General features: G+C 49.9%; 1 protein-coding gene across 2 annotated transcripts in view; it reads right to left on the reverse strand.

Annotated features, from left to right (window-relative positions):
- ANKS6 (ankyrin repeat and sterile alpha motif domain containing 6) overlaps positions 1–20,681 on the reverse strand; it is a 42,979-nt gene that overhangs the window by 15,883 nt on the left and 6,415 nt on the right. Inside the window, exons 3-12 of one of the 2 annotated variants that reach the window (XM_032860692.1) lie at positions 19,187–19,231; positions 18,318–18,522; positions 17,229–17,335; positions 15,329–15,477; positions 14,053–14,251; positions 13,212–13,261; positions 10,053–10,262; positions 8,775–8,928; positions 7,818–7,987; positions 917–1,100 (exon numbers count right to left, since the gene is read on the reverse strand). In XM_032860692.1, coding sequence (XP_032716583.1) covers positions 917–1,100; positions 7,818–7,987; positions 8,775–8,928; positions 10,053–10,262; positions 13,212–13,261; positions 14,053–14,251; positions 15,329–15,477; positions 17,229–17,335; positions 18,318–18,522; positions 19,187–19,231 — 1,473 coding nt within the window. Of the gene's footprint in view, positions 1–916; positions 1,104–7,817; positions 7,988–8,774; positions 8,929–10,052; positions 10,263–13,211; positions 13,262–14,052; positions 14,252–15,328; positions 15,478–17,228; positions 17,336–18,317; positions 18,523–19,186; positions 19,232–20,681 lie in introns of both variants that reach the window. The other variant, XM_032860691.1, reaches the window with a different exon arrangement.

Genomic DNA, 20,681 nt, shown 5'->3' on the forward strand with positions numbered 1-20,681 from the left:
TTGCAGCTGGGCCTCCACTCCATCATCCTTTCTGCATTGTCCCCACAGGAGGGGCTTACGTTCATGTGCCCAGGTTCTAAAGTTGTCCTGGTTACAGGGGACAGCTACTGCTTCTGCTTGCCCACCATCCATGCCCTCCTCCTTCTGAAAATGGCACTGTGACTTTCCTTTGAGGAGCCACTTTTCTCCGAGTCTGCAGGGCAGACCCTGACACCACTACAAAGGCAGACAAGAGACCTGCGCCTGACCAATGAGCACATTCCACTGGCACGGACACACGGTCAAGGATCGACAAATGACCCGTCACTGTAAAAAGAGCCAAGGCAGGCCAGTAACATTCACCCCAGGATTTTGCTGGACCTGCTCAGAAGGTAGTACACTTTCTGCTGGTGTGGCCAAGTTAGCAGGGAAAATGAGTAAGCTTGAAGTTCCTGGGGGACAACTTTGCCCCCACTGAGATGAGAGAGAGCCTATCTGAGATATGGAGAAAAACATGCCCAAGGTACCTGGATCAGCACATGCCTGAAGCACATCCTCAACACTTCCGCTTGATGAGCCAACCGGTTTTACTTAAACCGGTTTGAGTGGACACTGCATTACTTGCAAATGACAGAATTCCGATTTGCACAAGGTTTAAGACAAGGTCCATAAGTGGTATTGGAGAAGCATGTCTACAAGTGTGTGTTTGGGTATGTCCACAAAACTCACCTATGCTCAAGCACTAGCTGAGGGAGCTTACCATACCATTAGCCCAGGAAAGATAAAAATACAAGGTGGGATCAGGGAAGAAAGGGGATAGGAATTTTTGTTGGAAATTTTCAAGGCCCGACTTAGGACGGCTATCGCAATCAAGAGCACCTGCAGGTCCCAGTGGAGAAGAGGAAAGGGCGGCATTTTAGGACCTTGGCAGACTCACCCTCGTCTGTGATGGTGCCGCTGCTGGAGCCCCCACTGCTCTTGGACTGCCGATGGGAAGAGGAGGAGGACACTGAGGACTCGGCCGTGTGCCCTTTGGGTGAAGGGGAGGGCGTGAGCGTAGGCGAGGTGCTCTTGGAGGGAGTGGAAGTTCCAGACGGCGGCCTTTTGCTCGTCTCCAGCTTCTGCTGAAAAGAATAAGACAAATATGTAAGCCGTCACCTGGAGGGTGGAGTGATGAAAACAGACACCCGGCAGGGAGCATGGGTGCTGTCTGACTCAGCAAGGAATCCAACCAGGATCTAACCAATCCATGAAATCCACTTCAAAACACAGGCAAAGCAGAAACAGTATTGTCAGAACAGTCGTGGGAAAATCCTCCCCTGGGGCAGAGAGGCAGGGTGGGGGGAAATAGGAGGGACCAAGAGGCCCCTGAGGAGCCTGGATCCTGTGTGCTAGTCCTGCCCGTACGCTACTAGGATCGAGTCCTTGGCCAAGTCCTTTTCCTTCCCAGCCAACCCAGCTCTAGACGGATGTGTGGCTTATCAAAGTCCCTTTCTGCTCCTGACGTCCCTTCATCTCACCCAGTCACTGCCAACCTTCCATCAAAGAATACATCACTTTTCCCTTCTTTGTATGTGTGTCATTTAGCTTTTAAAAAAGTACCTTTTTATTTTTAAATAATTTTAGACTTATAGAAGAGTTAAAAGATAGAACAGAGCATCCCTGTGTACCCATCAGCCAGCTTCCCCTGATGTTAACAGCTTCCGTAACTATAGCACATCATCAAAATGACGAAATTAACAGTCACGCAATACTATTAGCTAATTGATGGACTTCATCCGGATTTCACTGGTGGTTCCACTTAATGTCCTGATTCTGGTCCAAGTTGCACTGACTTTTCACATCTCTTTGATCTCCTCCAATCTGTGACAGCTCAGTCTTTCCTTGTTTTTCACGACCTTGACGCTGTCAAAGAGTCGAGGAGTTTGTAGAGTATCCCTTGGTTTGGGTCTATTTTCTCATAATTAGATTTGCGGGCTAATGACCCCAGAGGTAATGAGCCATTCTTACTGCATCACACCAGGAATCTCAAAGTACCCATTTCTTATTACTGATAATGTTGACCTTCATCACTTAGTTAAGGTGGTGTCTGTCCGGTTTCTCCGTGAAGTTGCTAACTTTTCCCTTTAAAATTAACAAATATTTGGGGGAAGGAGGGTAGATTTTGAGCTAAATACCTTGTTGCTCCCAGTAATGTTAGCATTTTTCAGTTGCTCTTATCTGCAGCGATTACTACCGTGATATTCTAATGATATGAGATCTGCTATTTCCTTTACCTTTAATATTTATTATTTGGAATTTTGTAAGAAAGAGTTGCTCATTTTCCCATTTATCCAGTTATTTATTTCTTATCGGTATGGGTTCATGGATATTTATGTTATTCTCTGGGCTATAATCTAATAACTATTGTTATTTATTTTATGGTGATTCAAAGTGTTCCAGTTTTGCCCACTGAGATCTTTCAGGTTGGCTCCTATGTCCTTTCAACACGCCCACCTTTTTAAAATTCTTCTTTTTAAGGGTATCTCCTTAATTTCTGACACCATAAAATGCTTTAGGCTCATCTTATATTTTCATTGACTCAGCACTGAAATAAACCACTTCTCCAAGGCCCTGGTCCCTTTCCTTAGAGAGTGGTATTTAGAAACCAAAATCTGGGTACTAGGTTGGTCGTGGCTACTGGGATGTCACTGCTGGTAGGTCCTCAGCAGACAGAGCAAGGAAATAAAGTACACTGAGACATGTATACACATATCCACACTTACTCCTGTATCAATCTGTATACATACATATACACACACATATTTATAGGCATGCATTCATGCTGATTCATACTGACACCTCTGATAACAGTCCAACAACCATGAGGTTTGTTGGAGCATTTCCCCTTCAATTTGATCTCTGACAGTTAAAAAGGGGACTCATTATATTTACTTATTTGATCAACCCTACCATAAAGTGTATATGTATACAAAAAGTACGTGTAAAGTGGCTTCAGAATTTAAACCATACCCCTACAAGAAAAATATTTATCAACTAGAGTGCAGTGTATAGTTATTTATCTTTATTTGGCCTTACCATATCTACTTGACAGTTTCCCCCCAACCCCACCTCCCAAAGTGTCGTTATGTCAGTCATTTGTAATACAGTTAGATCTCTTGTCATGGTCTGCATTCCATCTTTGGTTCTTGGTTCATACTGTTTTTAAAAATTTGCATACAGCAGAAATAATTCAGCTGTGTGCAATTCTGTGGGTTTTGAGAAATGCCAAGCTGTGTACCATAGAATAACAGTTCCATCACCTCCAAATATCCCTTGTCCTGTCCTTTTCTAGTCAACCTGCCCCTCATCCCAACCCATAGAAACAAAGGATCCCTAAGGTTCCATCCCTAAGGTTTTGTCTTTCTAAAAAACTGCATAAATGGAATTATACAATATGCAGATTTTGGGAGGCTTGTGCAGCAAACTGCCTTGAAGATTTACTCAAGTTACTGCATGTGTTGACAGTGTGTTCCTTTCCACTGCTGAGCGGTGTCCCATCTCATGGACATACCAGTTAATTTATCCACTTACCTGTTGACGACATGTCTCCAGTTTGGCCTATTATGGAGAAAACTGCTAGAAACATTCACAAACAGATTTTGGCATGAACAGTTTTTGAAAATGCATTTGGGTAAATACCTAGGAGGGAGAGAGCCAGTTCGTATGGTAAGTGCATATTTAGTTTTATAAGAAACCGCCAAACATTTTCAAGGTGGCTGTGCTGTTTTGCATTCCTACTGGCATCTGAGTTCGAGTGGGTCCATATGCTCACCAACACTTATATCTTTAAATTTTTATTTTTAATTTTAGCCAGCCTAATAGGTATATAGTGCTATGTTGCTGTGGTTTTAATTTGCATTTTCCCCAATAGCTAATGTTCAACATTTTCCCATATGTTTGTTTACTATTTTTTTATTTTTGATGAAGTATCCATTTTGCATATTTTTTATAAATTGTTGGTTGTTTTATTGTTGAGTTAAAAAAATTTTTTTTTAAGTAGGTTCCATGGCCAGTGTGGAGCCCAACGCGGGCTTGAACTCATGATCCTGAGATTAAGACCTGAGTTGACACATAACCGACTGAGCCATCCAGGTGCCCCTCTTACTGTTGAGTTTTGAAAGTTATTTATTCAGTAGTTTAACTAGGATATGGCTAGGCATCTTCTTTTTTATATTAATCCTATAGTGTTTTCTGAACTTCCTGGATCTGTGATTTGGCATTTATCATTAATTTGGGGAAATTTTCAGGCACTATTTTAAGATATTCTTTTCATTCTACCATTCTCTTTCTCTCTTTGTCTTCAGGGATTCTTATTACTTGTATGTGAGAATACTTGATATTATCCCATAACTGTTTTGTTCTTGTTGTTGTTGTTTAACTTCTTTTTTTCTTTGTGTTCCAGTTTCGGTGATTTCTTTTACCCTGTCTTCCACTTCATGGACTCTTTCTTTGGTGGTGTCAAGCATACTGAAGAGCCCATCAAAGGCCTGCCTATCTCTGCCTCCTGTTTTCTATTTCTAGAGTTTTCACTTGATTCTTTCTTAGAACTTCTATCTATCTGCTGAAATAGCTGTATGATCTTCTATGCTCAAATTTTCCATTAGAGCCTTTAACAACTGTAGTTTTTTTAAATTCACTGCCAGGTAATTCCAACACCTGTGTCATATCTGAGTCAGATTCTGATGACTGCTGTGTTTCTTGGGAGTGCAGTTTTTCATGCCTTTTTGTACACCTTGTACTTTTTGGTAAAGTTAGACATCTTGACTAGGATAGTAGAGGCAAAGATAAATAGTTTTAATACATGGAAATGGGTATCCCTCTCCTGCTAAGCCTTTAATGCTCCTTATGACTATATCCCAGAGTGGAACAGGAATCCTTCTCTTAGATTTTGAAAGATTTTGTCATTTAGTTGCCTATATTGTTAATAAATTCTGCTTTTTTATAAAGAAGGACATTCAAGGACAGCTTCTGATAAGGCGGGAGATAATTAGTATATCCCAACTAAACAGATCTATCCCAGTCAAAGCACAGAAAAATGATACTCTGGACCTTCTGGGTGGCATCATTTGGTGGGGGTGGGGGTGGGGGTGGGGGACAGACAAATACACTTATTTGGGATGCTCTGAAATATCTGAACAATTCCCTCTATTCCCAGTCAATACAGCAGACTGATTGCTTTAATAGCGTCATCTCAACTCCTCCTATAGACTCTGTGAGTTCTCCTGTAGTGGGCATGCTGACTTGCTTAAACAACCTGATTGGTTTTCAACTCCTGCCTTTGGCTGTTGTCATGAGAACATATCTAAATTTGCTGTGGGCTCACATGGCTCAGTTATCCTGATCACCCTGCCAACAACCAAATGTATAAGTGATACCCCCAGACCAGAAGGACTGACTAGCTAAGTTCAGACTGAAATGCTGACCCACAGGTTCACGAGCTAAAGAAATGCTTTTTGTTTTAAACCACTAAGCTTTAGGGTAGGAACAGAGAGGCGACATACTCAGTGGGACTTCGGGCTCCCAGAGGTCTGGGGAGCACTGACACACGCTCTGACTTCCCTGATGCTGTGTCTCCTCAGGTTCACTTCAGGCTGATTCGTGAAGATGCCAGAAGCCATGCCTTGCGAATATTCCTCCATTATGGTGGTGCTTGTCTTCAGCCAAGTTCAAAAACCAGATTCAGGAGGCTCCTATTTTGAATACTGATTTCTAATCCTTCCTAGGGGAGTCTTTGACAAGTACTTCATGTCTCCATTTTGCTTCTGGAGCCTTTGACAGAAAGCCCACTCCTTGTGTCCTTTGATGTAGGGCAGTGGTTTCTAGAAGCCCTGGGTTGGGCTGGCTGCAGTACTCTCTGGGGGGAAATCAGAGTCCTCAGATCCTGTCTTGAAGAGTCATTCAGTGATGCTGGGTGGAGTCACAAAACCTGAATTTTTAGACAGCTCCCCAAGCATATTGCTAGGAGTATCGGGCAATCACGGAACTAGATAGCTTTCCCAATTTGTTTCCCGAATGCATCTTTTCATACAATCTCCTTTGATCGGAATATACTTGTATATAGATTACATGTAATAGATGCAGCCAAGTGAGACAAGAGTTAACTTATAATTTAGATGTCTACCTATTGTGAACACCAGTTAAAGGAAAGAAAGCTAACAATATCTAACACATCATAAGATCATCCAAATAGAAACAGAAAAATTTAAACAACAGAGAAGAGGAAAATTATATCAAAACCCAGACTAGAAGACTTACTTTGGTTAGTGGCTCTGAGTTTCCTAGCAGCAAAGCCAAAAAGAGAACTATAATAATTATATAATTCTTTTTATCTGAAGGAAGAAAATATATGACAGGATCAGTAGAGACATTTTTCTAGAGCAGAATTCTAAAGGGAACTAATTATACAGACCCTATCACACATACAATTTTTCAGTATAATGGAAAATATGCTAATGCATAGGGAGAAACTTTTTCTGGAAATATATTATAAAGGGAACCTAATTATATAAGTCTGATTGCAAAAGGAACCTTGAAAAACCAAAAGTTATGTAGCCAACAGTGGCGGGCAGAAAATAAAGACTATTTCTCATATATCCATTAGAACATCATCTCTGGAGGCACTTCTGGGCAAGGGCCCAGGGGTGAGGCTTTCAGGTGATCCAACTTTTCTCAGGGAAAAAGCTTAAGACATCTAAAAAATATGAAGAGCGGGACAGTGCTTGGACGTGGGGTCCTCTCAGAGGATGAAATGGGCTACACTGAACCACTGGAGGGGGGCACCTGGCGGGCCACCTGGTAGAGGAGCCAATTTATACTCAACCACCAGGAACCCACACTTGGGTGGGGGGTTGGCTCACTCCAGTAACCAACTCAGGTGGAGCGGACAGATTCTAATGATACTAAAAAACTTCCCACTCCAGAGAGACATTTGCGGTTTCCTGTCCTTTGCAAACTCCATACAGAGACTAACAACATGTTGAGCACTCTTGGGCTGCATCCATGGGGGAATGGTGCAGAGAGGCAAGGCTCCAACTCTGTCCTGTCTTCCAACCTTGCTTCAGCTCTTCCCCTCTGGAGGGCCTCACCCTGGAGCAGTCTTGCCCCTGCCCCACCCCTGACCCCTTCATGTGGCTCTTTATCCTTCAGACTCTCTGTAGGTGTCACTGCTGCCCTCAAGCTTGCGGAGTGGCCCCCATCTGTGCCCCCACAGCATCCCCCTCCTCACCACCAGAGTCCGCAGTGACAGTCTGAAAGCAGTCCCCCCACCCAGTTCACTGCCGCAGCCCTACTGCCAGCAGCGCTAGGCACAAAGCAGCCACCCCAGACCGGTGCCCAGTGGAAGAATATGGTGGGAGCACAACTACTCCCTTTGTTCATGTGAGCAGTTACAGCTGCCACAGCCTCGCTGGGTGCCAGGGCCCCCCTCAAAATGCTCCAGCATGGGGCCAAGATCCAACCCTAGGCAGTCTTCTCCTGATCCCATCCTCCACACTTCTTGGCTCTAAGCTGTGACCCAGTGTACACAGTGTGAGGCTGAATGAGGCACCCGGAGAGGCCCTGCAGATCAAGTGGGAGGCAGACGCCCATGTGCAGGGGGCCAAGGGCACAGGGTGGGACCCCAGAGATCGCCGGCATGATCTGGCCCTCCCCTGAAAGACCGGGAGCAGCCGGCCGCAAGGGGCCTGTCTTGAGTCCTGTCCCAGGACTGTGGCACTGCCTGTGTCCCCCCAGCACGTGGGCCATGTGAGGACAGAACCTATGAGTGTAACAGGAGGAGACAGAGGCAGAACACGCACCTTGCCGCTGGGACCGCCACTGCCTGCGGGGGAGACCGGGAGTTCAGACGAGCTGGACCCTGGTGCTGGCCCAGCGGGACTTGACTGGCGGCCGGGCTTCTGCTCCGACAAACCAGCGGCTTTTCTCCTCTGAGCAGCGATTTGGGACAGGACACTGTCTATGCCACCGCCTGAGCAAAGAGGGACACACATGACTGCCAAGGGTCCAGGGCCCGGCAACAGGGGTGTGGGGGACTTCGTGTGCTAACCTTGCGGAGCTGGAAATGCCCTTCCCAGACTCCCCCTTGACCCCATGTGTCTGCGGGCCCGGGCTGACCTCAAGAGGACTGTGCATGAAAACCAAAGGTGGCAACGACCCAGGGGCGGCCACCATGCTCTGAAGGCCTCACGGTGAGGTGTTGGGGGAGGCAGTGCGGGTAGGATCGGCTTGTCCTCACTTTCCCTGGGCCACAGCCAGCTGCAGCCTCCCGCAGGTACAGACGCCCGGCCCAGCCGCCCACGGCAGCCCCCGCGCTAGTGTGTGCCCTCCGACCCTCCACTTTCCAGAGCTGTGTCAAAAACTTCCTCACCGCAATACTCAGAGTGGACTACGACGTTCCTTCTCCCAGCTGCCCCAAAGCCACTAGCAAGCTTGCATTATTATGAGAGGAAAGGGGAAGGGGACAACACCCAGGGCTAGAGAGGATCTGAGGGAGAGCACCGACCACCGACGTTGGGAAGGTGCAGCCAGGTGCTGCGTGTGGCTGTGAATATTTGTGCACGTATGAAAGTACCATTCTGGAGGGCAAAGGGCAACGCTGTGAATTCACTGGAGACTCCTTGAGCCACATCGGGGAGGAAGACAGGGTGTGGGCAGTTGTTCCTGGGACCATCCACCGAGCAAGCGCGGGGGCCGCCCACACCCGCAGCCCCACGGGACCGTCCTGCCTCCCCTGAGTGGCCCTGCCTGGTACCCACCTGAGCGGTTATGCAGCTCCCCGCCATGCCTGCTCGAGCCCCCTACCCCGCTGGAGCCACCTGAGGAATGAGGTGAGTGGTTGAAGTTTCCAGAATTGGCGGGAGAGGTGGGGCTTCTGGAGAGAGATGGAAATTTAACAGGCCTGATAGGAGTCTGCAAGAATAAAGTGGGTGCTGTGGTTAGGATCTGTTGCTCCCTCCTCTGGGCACACACGATCACAGCAGGGAGGGACCCGGATTCCCCTGGCTCACCCTAGCTGATGCCTGAGCCCAACACACCTCTGCCAACCAGTGCTCAGCCTGCCAAGCATCCCCTGAGAGGCGAGTTTACCTCTAGCCGCTGACAACCAGACCACCAGCTCAGGCTGAGCCCCTGTGACATCAGTCCCCGAATCACCCCACTTTCAGCATCACTCAACCCCCTCCCCCCACAGCGCAGACTAGATGCCAGCTGGCCCTGCTCATTTCCTCCAGGGGCCAGGCTCTCACTCTCCCACTAGAGACTTGCTGTTGTAATAGCCCCAGGAGGCAGCTGCGAGCAAGGGTCACCCCATTTACAGAGAGATGGGGGTTCTCAGTTCTTTCAGTCACTCAACACAATGGCAGCGCAGGGTCCTAAATCGTCACTCTTGGTCTGCCACTTACTGATTCTATGATGTGGCGCCTACACGCAAGGGATAATCTCCTCAGGAGAGGGACTGCCTCAGGACATTACAGAGACACACAGAGGCCCACAGAGTCACAAGCCACCATGGGCAAAAAAGCTAGATGTCACACTCCTTGTGAGTATAAGAAAATACCAGCTGTGCATATAGTTGCCTCCTAGTGTTTGCTCCTGGTCATGGACCTGAACAATGACATCATGTGGAAGTTGGTTTGAAACCAAGAACCTAACTCCCCTTCCTGGCCCAGGCCACAGAGCTGGGTGCGCTATGGCAGGTTACCTGCCCTCTCCAGGTCCCAGTCTCCTCATCTACTAAAGGGAAGGTTGGATTAGATCAGGTCTTCAGGCTGTGCTCTATGGAGCTCCAGGGCTCCAGAGAAAAGGCAGAGAAGAGGGGCCCCCCAACTTCCATTCCCTTCACACCACATTTTAATCTGTTTATAAAGTAAGTCCCTTTGTAGGATTCATGAGACAAAAGGATAACCCTCATTTAAAAGAAAACAAAACCTTCGACCTTGCTGGATTAGCAGGTCAGAGGTCCCTTCTGCCCACAGCACAACCCAACTTCAGGGAGCAGTGAATGAATGTCAAAGCTCGTCCGTCAGGCGACTTACAGCATCGGTGCTCCCACCAGCCACGCCCACGGGGGCACCCCTGCCAGCTCTCTGGGGCAGCACAGTCTTCACGGGCTCTGCCTTCCCACTGTGACATGTCCGGGACCGATCGGAGCTCCACAGCTCAAAACTGGAAGGGGGTAAGAAAGGGGGGATGACTGCCTTCAGCTTGTCACTCGGGAGTCTGGGGGAGGGGGCTCCGTTGCGAAGCTGAAAAAGACAGGCTGTGGGTTAGACAAGCCCCAGCGGGGCTCTTCATGGAACTCTCCAGGTTTCTCCCGCTTCTCAGAGAATGGCACCTGCATCTACCCCCTCACCCCTCCCAACACACAACCTGCCAGAAACCCATGTGGTATCCTCTGCTCGCCTCCCAGCAACCGAGCAATACCCTCCTTTACTCTGCTCCAGTCCCCAGTTTCTTTTGTGTCCATGATAGCAGCTAGAATGGAGACAGAGGGGATGGGGAGATGGGGGGGGGCAAGGGATGCTGAGTGTGCTGTGACAGGGACCCCTGAGGGGCTGGGGAAAAGGGCACTGCAGGTCCAGGGAGCAGAATGCAGCAGGGCCTGGCAGCCAGAAGGGCAGGACGGGGGGAGAGCTGGGGGTCTCAGGAGGAAGGGGCAGGGCATGGCAGGGGGGACCGCGAGGCCCAGACAGGCTCTCTGTGAGCCCAGCAAAGATTCCCTTCCCCATCCCACCACACCCTTCCTACTCCAGCCACACCTCCCACTGCTGACATTTTTAACTGTAATTTTATATTTTGAAAATGTGATTTAGGGTTAGTATAAAATCCACACAATGATGACTGGTGGATTGTCAAGGAAAAGCATTCACTCAGTCCACACTAACTTTAATTAAGAAAAGACAGTGGACTTGGTGCCAGATGGCGCTTTGCAGGGAAGGGCATCCCACAGCTAAACCTGCCTCAGGAGCCGGGAACTCGTGCATCTCCACTAGGACGGCTGCAAACGCCCACTGGGCAGGGCTCCCTGGCCATCCTCCATCTGCCCAGGGGCAGCCCAGCACTCTGGTGCCTTCCATCAGGCATTAGGAGGTGGGATGGTGAAGCGCCATGGCAGGTGGTGGCTGGGCAACCTGGGTCCCACCCTGGCTGCCCCGAGCTCTTCTGAGAGTCTGTGAAAAGGGCTGTCCCATCAGGACCTCAGCAACCTCAGCCAGCAATGAGGGTCAGACTAGAAGCGGATTAGGGATGCACCCGGCTGCAACGCCCTCACCCTTTAAAAGGCATTTTCACTCCTTGAGGTCAGAGTCTAAATTGTTGCAAACTTTCTGGAAGGCATGACAATGCCCACTGACCACTGACCCAGAAATCCTATTTCTAAAGGTTTACCCCCAAGGAAACAGTCAGGCAAGCAGGGGAAACTGAGGCATAAGAATATTCATCAGATCTGTGAAAACAACAACTAAAACCCCAAAGTCCAACAGGTGAGCCCTCACTGGTCTGTTAAGCACAGTCCCATGACGAACTACTTGACGTGATGTGGCTAACGAGTGTTTAATGGCATGCGACAGACAGACGAATTGTTAGTTAGGTCAGGCTCAGCACAGCATAGGGAAGAGAACAGTGCCGACCCCACAGGGGTGCTGGGGAGGCTGAATGGGCGAACATATGTTAAGTGCTCCTAATGGTGGCCGGCCCTTAGTAAGAGCTGTGAGACGTATTTGCTGCTGTCATGTAGGGACGCGATATACTCGTAGAGGCTAAAATACGGCTAGAAAAATACTCAAAAGACACAAAGCACAAAATGTCGTCATGATCCTGTCATGGATCATGGTGATTTTATGTTTCTTCTTTATACTCAACTGCATCTTCCAAAATCTTGGCAACAGCCCTTCTCATACAAAAGCAGCTGCTGCTGTTTAATGAGATTAGCAAGTGTCCGGCAGCACAAGCGCCTACCTTGGTAAACTGGTCTAGAGATAGGGATTCATACCTATCGCACAGCAGGACAGGGCCGAAAGAGCAGATCCCTCAGCACTTGGCTCCAGGTGCCACGGGTCCCTGAGGCAGCTGAGGCCCTCACTGGGGAAGCTTCTGCTCCCTTCTCCTCTCCAATACTGCCCTCTCCTGGTCAGCCTTCAGATTAGGGTCCTAGAGCTAAATGGACTTCAGTTCAACCCCAACCAGGAGGCTCTCATTTCAAACAGGAGCACATGATGTCCAGAGAGGGGAAGTCACAAGTCCAAGGTCACACAGCAGATAACTGTGAGCTCCTTCTGGGCCAGGTGCTATGCTAAGAACTTCCTGGGGATAAACTTATTCAAACAAACAACCATGATGGATAGCGTCCCTTAAGTCAGAGACTGCCAGCTGTCCCCCAGTACCCGTCTTCCACATCTTCCTCAGTAGACACCCCTGACACTATGATGAGACACAGCCACCTGAAACAGAGACTGCATTTCCCAGCCTCCTGTGCAGTAACTCCCACATAACTGCATGCTGGCCGACCTGACATAAACAGAAGTGGTATGTGGGTTCCCAGGAAACTTTAAAGACACGTGGTATGTGCCCGCAGCCGCTTGTCTCTCCCCTCATCTCTCCTGCTGGCTCAAATGGCCACAGCTCTGGCAGCCGTCTAGGTAACAGAAGCCAAGTATGGGTAGAAGGAAGCATGTCCCTAGTTCCATGGGTCAACGTACCAGTCCTGAGCTGCACTTGAGAAAAATAAGCTGCCGTCTCGTCTATGCCACTGTTATTTGAGGACTTTCTGGTACTCATAGCCAAAACTAATCCTGACCCATCTCTAGTTCACAGATGAAGAGACAGAGGCCTCTCAGGCTGCAAGCACAGCCTCCTCCATGATTCCTCTCCTCTTGACTCCCCACAACAAAAATAATGAGTCCAATGTCCCCCATCAAGTCCTACCGTTCAAAGCCCTGTCCTTAGTGCTGCCTCCCTGCAAATGCCATCAGGGCTGACATCTGGCCACTGAGCACCAGCGTAGCCTTACCCATGGCTTCTGGCTGGAATCTGTTCCCCCTCTCAGTGCCAGAGCTGTGACCAGGGTCACACGTTTTGATACCAACGCCATCTGTGACCACCACAAAGACAGACACATGTCTATATCCAGCCTTGTAAATCAATCAACTCATGACTGGTAGAGACCTGAAATGCTTTTAGAAAAGCCCCACACTCACCATGGTGGTCAATAACACATCTTCTTTGTCTCCTCTCGTGCTCCCAGGACCTGAGAGACAAATGGAAATTTCCTGAAATGATCCCCCCTCCAACTCCAAACAAGTTCACGGCATGAGGAAGAGTGACAAGGTCAGTATTCATCCTGGAAAACCAACTCTCTTGAGTGATTTAATATTTAATAATAATTGGTATTCAATATCTGAACAGAAGGAAAATATTTAAAAGGTATCTCTCAAAGCATGTTTTCAGCTTTTCCATAAACCACTGCCATGCGGGTCAGACAGCGGAGGACCCAGCTCAATAGTCTGTCTCAAACAGCGCTGCTGAAGGAGCTCGTCTAGGGGCTGGGAGTCTGGTAGAAGGGATGTGATTTAATCAATTGTCCAATCAGTGTGGGACTCTCCTTCGATCCCCTGGCAAAGTCATCCAATCTGTTGAACATCTCCAGCGGTGGGAAGTCCATTACCTACCCCACAAACCCCACCAGATAACTCTATAAAATTCTATTTTAAAACCTTCCAGTGCCAGAGACCAATCATCCTGGACAGATGGGAAAAGCACCTATCAGAGGCAAGAGACAGGCAGGGCCTGGCCTCTGGTACCTCAGCAGGGTGTGTGGGACCAAGGCCAGGCACTCTCACCACCACCATCCCCATTCTACCATGCTGACTGCACTGGTGTCCCTGTCTCTCAGTCCTTCCCCAGACCAGCCACTCTGCTCCTGTGTCACATCCCAATAAGCATCTCCCTTCTGACATCAGCCCAGGAGATAGGACAAAAGGCAGAGAATTTGGGTCTGACCATTCTGAGAATTCTACAGCACATGCAGTGTTTTCTTACCGTTCTCTTTCATAGAAGGGGCGACAGCCTGAAGCCCCAGGCGGCTTAGCTTATCCTGGGGGGCCGCCCGCATCGTGGAGTCCAGTGCTGACTCTGGCTCATCACAGAAAGGCAAAGGCTGGTTGCTGGAGAGCCCGCGGGGCAGGGTCTGCGTCAGTTTGAGCTTCCGGAACCGATTGGACATTCGGTTCCACCAGGACTGCCAAGGAAATGCAGAGCAGAGGTCATGCTCCAGGAACACCCAGCCTGGGGGTAGTGACTACACTTTACACAGGCTTCCCCTCTGCTCCCCGGGCGCATGACAAGTTCTCCCAAACAGCCACTGCACACTCTCTCACAAAGCCATGGTTCTTTCTAAATCCTTTCTGACTCAGCTCTTAGGGGTCCACCTCCGAAGGGCGACCCTATCTGCCACCCCTCATCTCACCAATCTCCACCTCAAACAGATCGAGAATTGGAGACCCAGATGGGGTGCCCACTTGCTCGGAGTCTTAAAGTGAGTCAGAGACAGACAGATGGACAAGAGGTGATGCCAAACACGGTAACATCAGTCACTGTGTAACCTCCTCCCCCGATTCCCGTGTGAGAGGTGTCGGGTGTCCACAGCAAGGCCTGGGGCACCTGCTCCAGCAGCTGATGTCCCCCCACCAAGAGAGAGGGGACCGGTACCACCCTCCAGGGTGTCCCATAACCTTGGGACACATCAGGAGGGGAGGCCAGGAGGGCGCAGCTGAGACGGCAGTGAGGACGGGGCTGCAGGGAACTCCGCGAATGACAGCAAGAGGAAGACCTGGGGCTTGCGTGAGCGATGCACGGGAACAGAGGGCTGAGCATGCAGATCACGGAGGCGCCAGAACCCCAGACAGGATGGCGGAGAGGGAAGGTGGATTTCAGGCAAGTAGAGAAGATGGGGAGCATGAGAGATTCAAAGAAGAATACTCAGCTTGCAGTTAGAAATGAGCAACCGGAGGTCATTCTGGAATTTCCAGAAAGCCATGGATGCAGGCCCATGGGGCAGTGGGGAGACCCGAGAACAGCACCAGCAGCAGTATCCCACGTGCAGACAGACGCCGCACACACATGGCCTGGGAGGAGAGGCATTTGGATCCTACCCATATCTGCCATGCTCACTGCTCACCCCCAGTTTACTTCCCGCTCCTGCTGGGCCGCCCTCACCCTAGCCAAAACCAGCCTGGCGTCAGCAGGAAGCGGCAGGCATCCCGCAGCCTGTCAGCCTAGCTCTCTCTCTAGCCCTTGAGGACAGGAAAAGGCCAACCTTAAGCCCGCCTTTGTCATCGGGCAGCACTGGGACACTCCAGGGCTGTCGAGCCTTCGAGTGGGGCGGAGGCGGTGGGTGGCTGGGCCGGCCTTTGTCTTTAGTCACCTGCATGCAGACAGATGCCAGCAGTCGAACAAGTTCCGTGTCTATGGACACAAAAGGCAGTGCTTTACCTGCAAATACGTCCGTTGGGCCACGGAGGGGAGGGGGCTCAAGGAGACACCGCTTGGCCTCAGAACTCAACTCCGTGGCTCCAGCGTCTGGGTCACTCCAGGAGCGAGGCCCGGCCCCCTCCATCTAGCCATCAGAAGGCAGCAAACAGGCTGGCAGGGCTCAAGCCACTTCACCAGAAAGACTGACAGAGTCCTCTCCCCACAGAAAGACCGACGGGCAGCATGGTTTAAGAGGACAGACTCTGCAGCCAACAGCGGGGGCTTCGGTTCTGCCTCTGCCCCTCCCCGGCTGTGCAACGGCAGGTGAGTGAGTCTCTGGGTCTCTGCAAAGGGCTGCCAGTAAGTACCATGTGAAGGCATGTGGAGGATTCAAGTGAATTCCTGCCTAAGGTAAGTGCTTAAGAGAGATCGGGTCTTGTTATTGTTACCTGGGTTACCAAAACAAAACAACAATGCAATAAGTGAAATTGACAAGAAAACACTATAAACTATTAAGTGTTTTCCTCTTGGTAACTGTTTCTTTTTTTCTCTCCAAGTGTTCAATAATAAGCATGTGTTTCTTTGAAAATTTCAGGCAAAAAGTTTATTTAAAAAAACTCACTAGGAAAAAAAAATTGACTAGCGAGAGACTTAGTGCACAAGAGGGTAGGGAAGTGATCGGAGGCCAAGGGAGAAGAGACACAGTGAGACACAAGTTTGTATGAGAAAAGGGTGTGTGATGCAGGGGATGAGTTAGAAGGACACAAACTCTTGGCACACCAGGAGGGTCTCTGATGAGGCGGAGCGAGCTTACTAGACTTGGGCAGAGGACCCCAACTCGCCGGCTAGGTCAAGCCATCTCTCTTGGCCCTGGTCACCTCCCCTCCACAAGGGGACATGCAGCTCTGCTTCCCCTCACACGCCCTGTGAGGATGAAATGGAACCATGGAGACAGGTGGGGTCTGTGGTGGGGGCAATGCCAGTGATGAGGTAGGGTGCTCCGGCCCTCCACCCCGTAGCCCAGATAGGTGGTGGGAGCAACTCCACTCGGGACTATGAAGGTAAAGACCTCTCCCAAGGCCAGCAGGCTGGGATCAAAGTCTGTGGGTCAGAGGGGCCTCCCAGCCTCTCTCCCTCCCTGGACTGAAACTCCAGGGCAACAGGAGACAGGATAGACAGACAGACTCTGATCCCTGAGTTGCCTGACTGGATGCCTCAAGTCTGAGAGGTGGGCCTGTCACAGTTGGGGAGGGCCCAAGGGGAGCAGCAGATGCCTGTGGGGACCAAGAAACATGGGAGTATGGATGGCGACACTGCCAGCAGAGTGCCCTTGACCCAGCGGCCTCTACCTACACAATTCAGCACAGGGGGCCATGGCTTCATGTCTGCTCCTCCTTGTCAAAGGGGCTTTTCTGTTTCCCCCAGAGTCAGGGTTTCTGGCTCCAAAGCCCTGGTACCATTCTGGGCTTGTGTGGCCCACTGAGGCAGATTTGTGTCTCGCTGGCCTTCCCTCCTAGGAGACTCCCTGAAGGCCGGTGCTGGAGAAGCCCAGAGGTTTACCTGGTACCAGCCCAGCCTTTACTGAGGAAGGAAGCCACTTGTCTGAGGACCCGTGGTGAGCCCCTTGGGGCTTAAGAGTGACTTCCCCCATGAATAAGCAAGGGCTGAAAACAAAGGTGACTCTCTCCATTCCTAGCCAGAGAAAGGCTGTGCAGGTTTACAACCCTTTTCCAGAAACAACCCACCAGGATCACTCAGCAGCATCACTAGGTCAAAGGCCGTGTACCCGTTTTTTGCACGAAGAGTGACATCAGCCCCTTGGTTTAGCAGATATTTGACAATTTCCTTATTCCTGGGGAGGAAAGAAAAAGCCAGAGTTAGAGGCACTGAAAGCGAAAGCCTGGCTTTGCTCCTGGGCAAGCTGACGGTATTAACTACAGTGTCCCATCCCAGAGCCCAAAAGAAGGGCGTGGAAAGCTGCCAAGGGCCTCACACTCCTCCTTCCCTACCCCATGGGCTGGTCAGACCAGACTGAATGTGATGGAAACCAAAGCCTAGGTGTTCCTTCCACAAACAAAAGGAAAACTAGGTGGCCAACACGCCCACACATAGATTCCCCACTCCTCCTGCCCCAAATCAGGACCCCCATGCTGTAGAAGCCCCACATAGGCCAAGGTGTCTGATGCAGAAGCCCAAGGCTGACCAAAGAGCAAAACAAACTGCTTTGAGATGACGCGGGAGAGTGCTGTGATCACCTGAAACAGGGAAGGAAGGGCCGGTTATTTGGAATCAGACCACCGAGCCACTGTAAGAAGGTCTGCAGCTCCTGGCCTCTGGGCCAGCCTACCTGGGAGAGGGAGGATAGGAGGTGAAGGGATTCAGAAGCACCAGTCAATGGCGGTGCCTATTCAGAAGGAGAGGGTGAGGACAAGATTCATTGCCAGTTGCCGAGAAGCCAACGGTATGAATGGCTCATGTTCATTTCCAGTGGGACACAAACTTAAGGACAGCTGTGTGAACACTCCAAACCAACCGACCACTGTTCCACTGAAATCGACTAGAGACACTTACCTGCCTGCATAAAATGTTCCTGCTGCACAGTTTTTATGGGCACTGGTGAATTCTGTGATAAGGTCACGGGTATCAGGACACAGAATAGGAACGCAGGATAGAATGAGCCTGCACCACTTTGATTTTTGTGTGTGTGTGCCTCAAGGTCTTCCCAGCCCTTGAGTTCATCTGTAGTTTCTCGGGACCAGAAAACCCCTTTAAGAATCCTATCTGAGCTCAGGGTATCGTAAGCCTCTCATGGAAGGAGCAGAGCTGGCACTGACCCGTGGTAGGTGGCCTGCATGAGGGCCGTCCAGCCATGCACGCTGTCCTGCTTGTCAACGTCGGCATGCCTCTCCACCAGCAGCTGCACCAGAGGCAGCTGCCCCATGACCGCTGCCAGCATCAGCGGGGTGGCCCCATCCCCATTGACCAGATTCACATAGTTGGGGTCTTCATCTGCAATCTCTTTGACCAGCTGGAAGTTTCCTGCAAACAGAAGAGGGAGATCTGGTGGTCTGCAGGCAGGGGGCTGCTGGATAACTTATCCAGCAGGTTTCGGTAACAAACAGGTGCTCAGCCTGCCTCTGCACTGGGCTGCTGGGCATCAAAGGGGCAACAAAGGTGAAGAAGAGGGAGCCCCCATCCTCAAATCTCTCAGTAAGGATCGGAGACAAGCACAAAAATAGTTTTTCTAAAAGAGAGAAGTGTTATTGATATCCCAAGAGAACAGATGAAGGGCAATGTGTCACAGAGAGCTCAGATCTCCCTGGGGAGTGAGGATCAGAGAGGGCTTCCTGGAGGTGGGGTCTCCAGCAGGAGAGATTTTTGGCTTCATCACAATGAGAGTGGAGTGGGTAGGTAGGCTGTGAAGCATTTCAGAGGTAGGGAAAAGCCAGAACATAGCCACAGGGTTTGGCAGCGGGGGGTGGGGGGCTGGGAGAGCAGTCTGGAATTTGTGTATAAAGCATCATAATGACTACCAGTCTCCAGGGGCTGAACCACCCTGTGTGAAACCACCAAGTCAGGAAATAACAAAATGCCTGTTGCTTTCTCAAACACTCTGGGTGGCCTTGAAATGGATTACAAATACCAGGTTGGGAGAATGTCCCTATATCCATAAATCTCCAAAAAGATTTTCTAAAGTGCTTACCCATTTTCAATGCATGGAAAATATCAGGCCGCCTTTTCTCCTCATCTAGGTAAACAAAGATTTTTAAAGTTAACCACAAAAGATTTAATAGAATAGAAAAGTCATCCACATGTAACAATACAGCCTAGCTTTAAAAGTGATCTGGTTTCCCAAGCAATCTGATCAGAGACCCATGTAACAGATGAACCCAGCAGCCCTTCTGGAAGAGTTAGAGCGTGTCTGTAGATTCCCCCAAGACAGAACTTGGGTAGTCATCAGGCCAACAAAACCTGAAGAAGCAGAACATTTCCTGATCCCACACCCATAAACCAATCATTTTGGGGCATTCCAAACTTTGGGATGTCCTCTCTTAGCTGTAATGGGAAAGTATGGTCTTGGAAAAATCTGGATTCCTATGAAAAAACATTTTTTTAAAAAAGCAATTCTTCTCTACTAAAAACTAAAGGTACAACCCTGAGATAACCCCAAAGGAGAGAATGGAGACACTAAGCAGCTGAGCCCAGGGGGAGGTCATGGATGTGGCCACCAGAAGAGCCCAATGTTCACTTTTGTTTTCCTTCCCAAATAAGAAGCAATCTGAACAACTGAGTCTGCCCCAGCCTTGCAGATGTGGCCCCCTGCAGACCCCCTGATGTTTTTACCTTGGTCCCTGCAGCCCAGCTGGTATGGGAGGCCACGCCTATCCCCAAACCTGGGGCTTGCTGTACCCACCTCATGCTGGCCCCTCCCCATCCGTCACCCTCCTCCGAGCCTGAGCTGGTAGGTACTGTGCTACTGTTAGAAAACAGACATCCTCAGCACCAGCACCCCTGCAGGTGGCCGAATGCAAGACTTCTGGCAATTCCACGAACTCCAGAGACAGAGTTCGTGGCAGGGGAACTGTGAGAGGTGTGAGAGCTGTGAGGGGAGCCTGTGGCTCTGGGCTAACTCTCTGGGCCGGGTCAGCCCCTTCAAGCAGCTGGGAGGAAGCTGCCGCCCGGTGCAGGGATCACCAAGTTTGAAGTGAGCGTGTTGGAAAGTGTGTGTGTGTTTCTAGAATGATCACTCTCCTCACCAACAACAGGGGGATAACATGTTAACATGGGGATGATGTGGTGATTTCAGAGATCAAGAATGGAAATGGGAAATGCTCCAGAAATCCAAACAGCAATTTTTGTTCTCTTGACCAGTGACTGGCACCCACCCCGGAAAGGGTATTCCGTAACTCCAAGCTTCTCACAGAGACGTACGGACAGGGCCATGGGACCGAGTGTCTAATTCTGCTAGTGCAATACTATTAAGAAAGGATTCTGCATCTCAGTTTTAAATATGTCACATTCCTTTAAGTGTATAAAAGTCTAATTTGTTGTGGGCGGAGCCTTCTCATGCCAAGACCCCTTGAGGAAAATGCGTGTCATCTGGCCTGTGTGTTGGTTGCTAAGCAACCATTCAATACAAAACAATCACTGACCCTCTAGCCTGACCCCAGGAGGCTGGGGGAGCTGTGCCACTGATG

Source organism: Lontra canadensis, unplaced genomic scaffold (assembly GCF_010015895.1).
Source record: "Lontra canadensis isolate GAN:19392208 unplaced genomic scaffold, GSC_riverotter_1.0 scaffold19, whole genome shotgun sequence".
In the NCBI taxonomy this organism is placed as follows: domain Eukaryota; kingdom Metazoa; phylum Chordata; class Mammalia; order Carnivora; family Mustelidae; genus Lontra; species Lontra canadensis.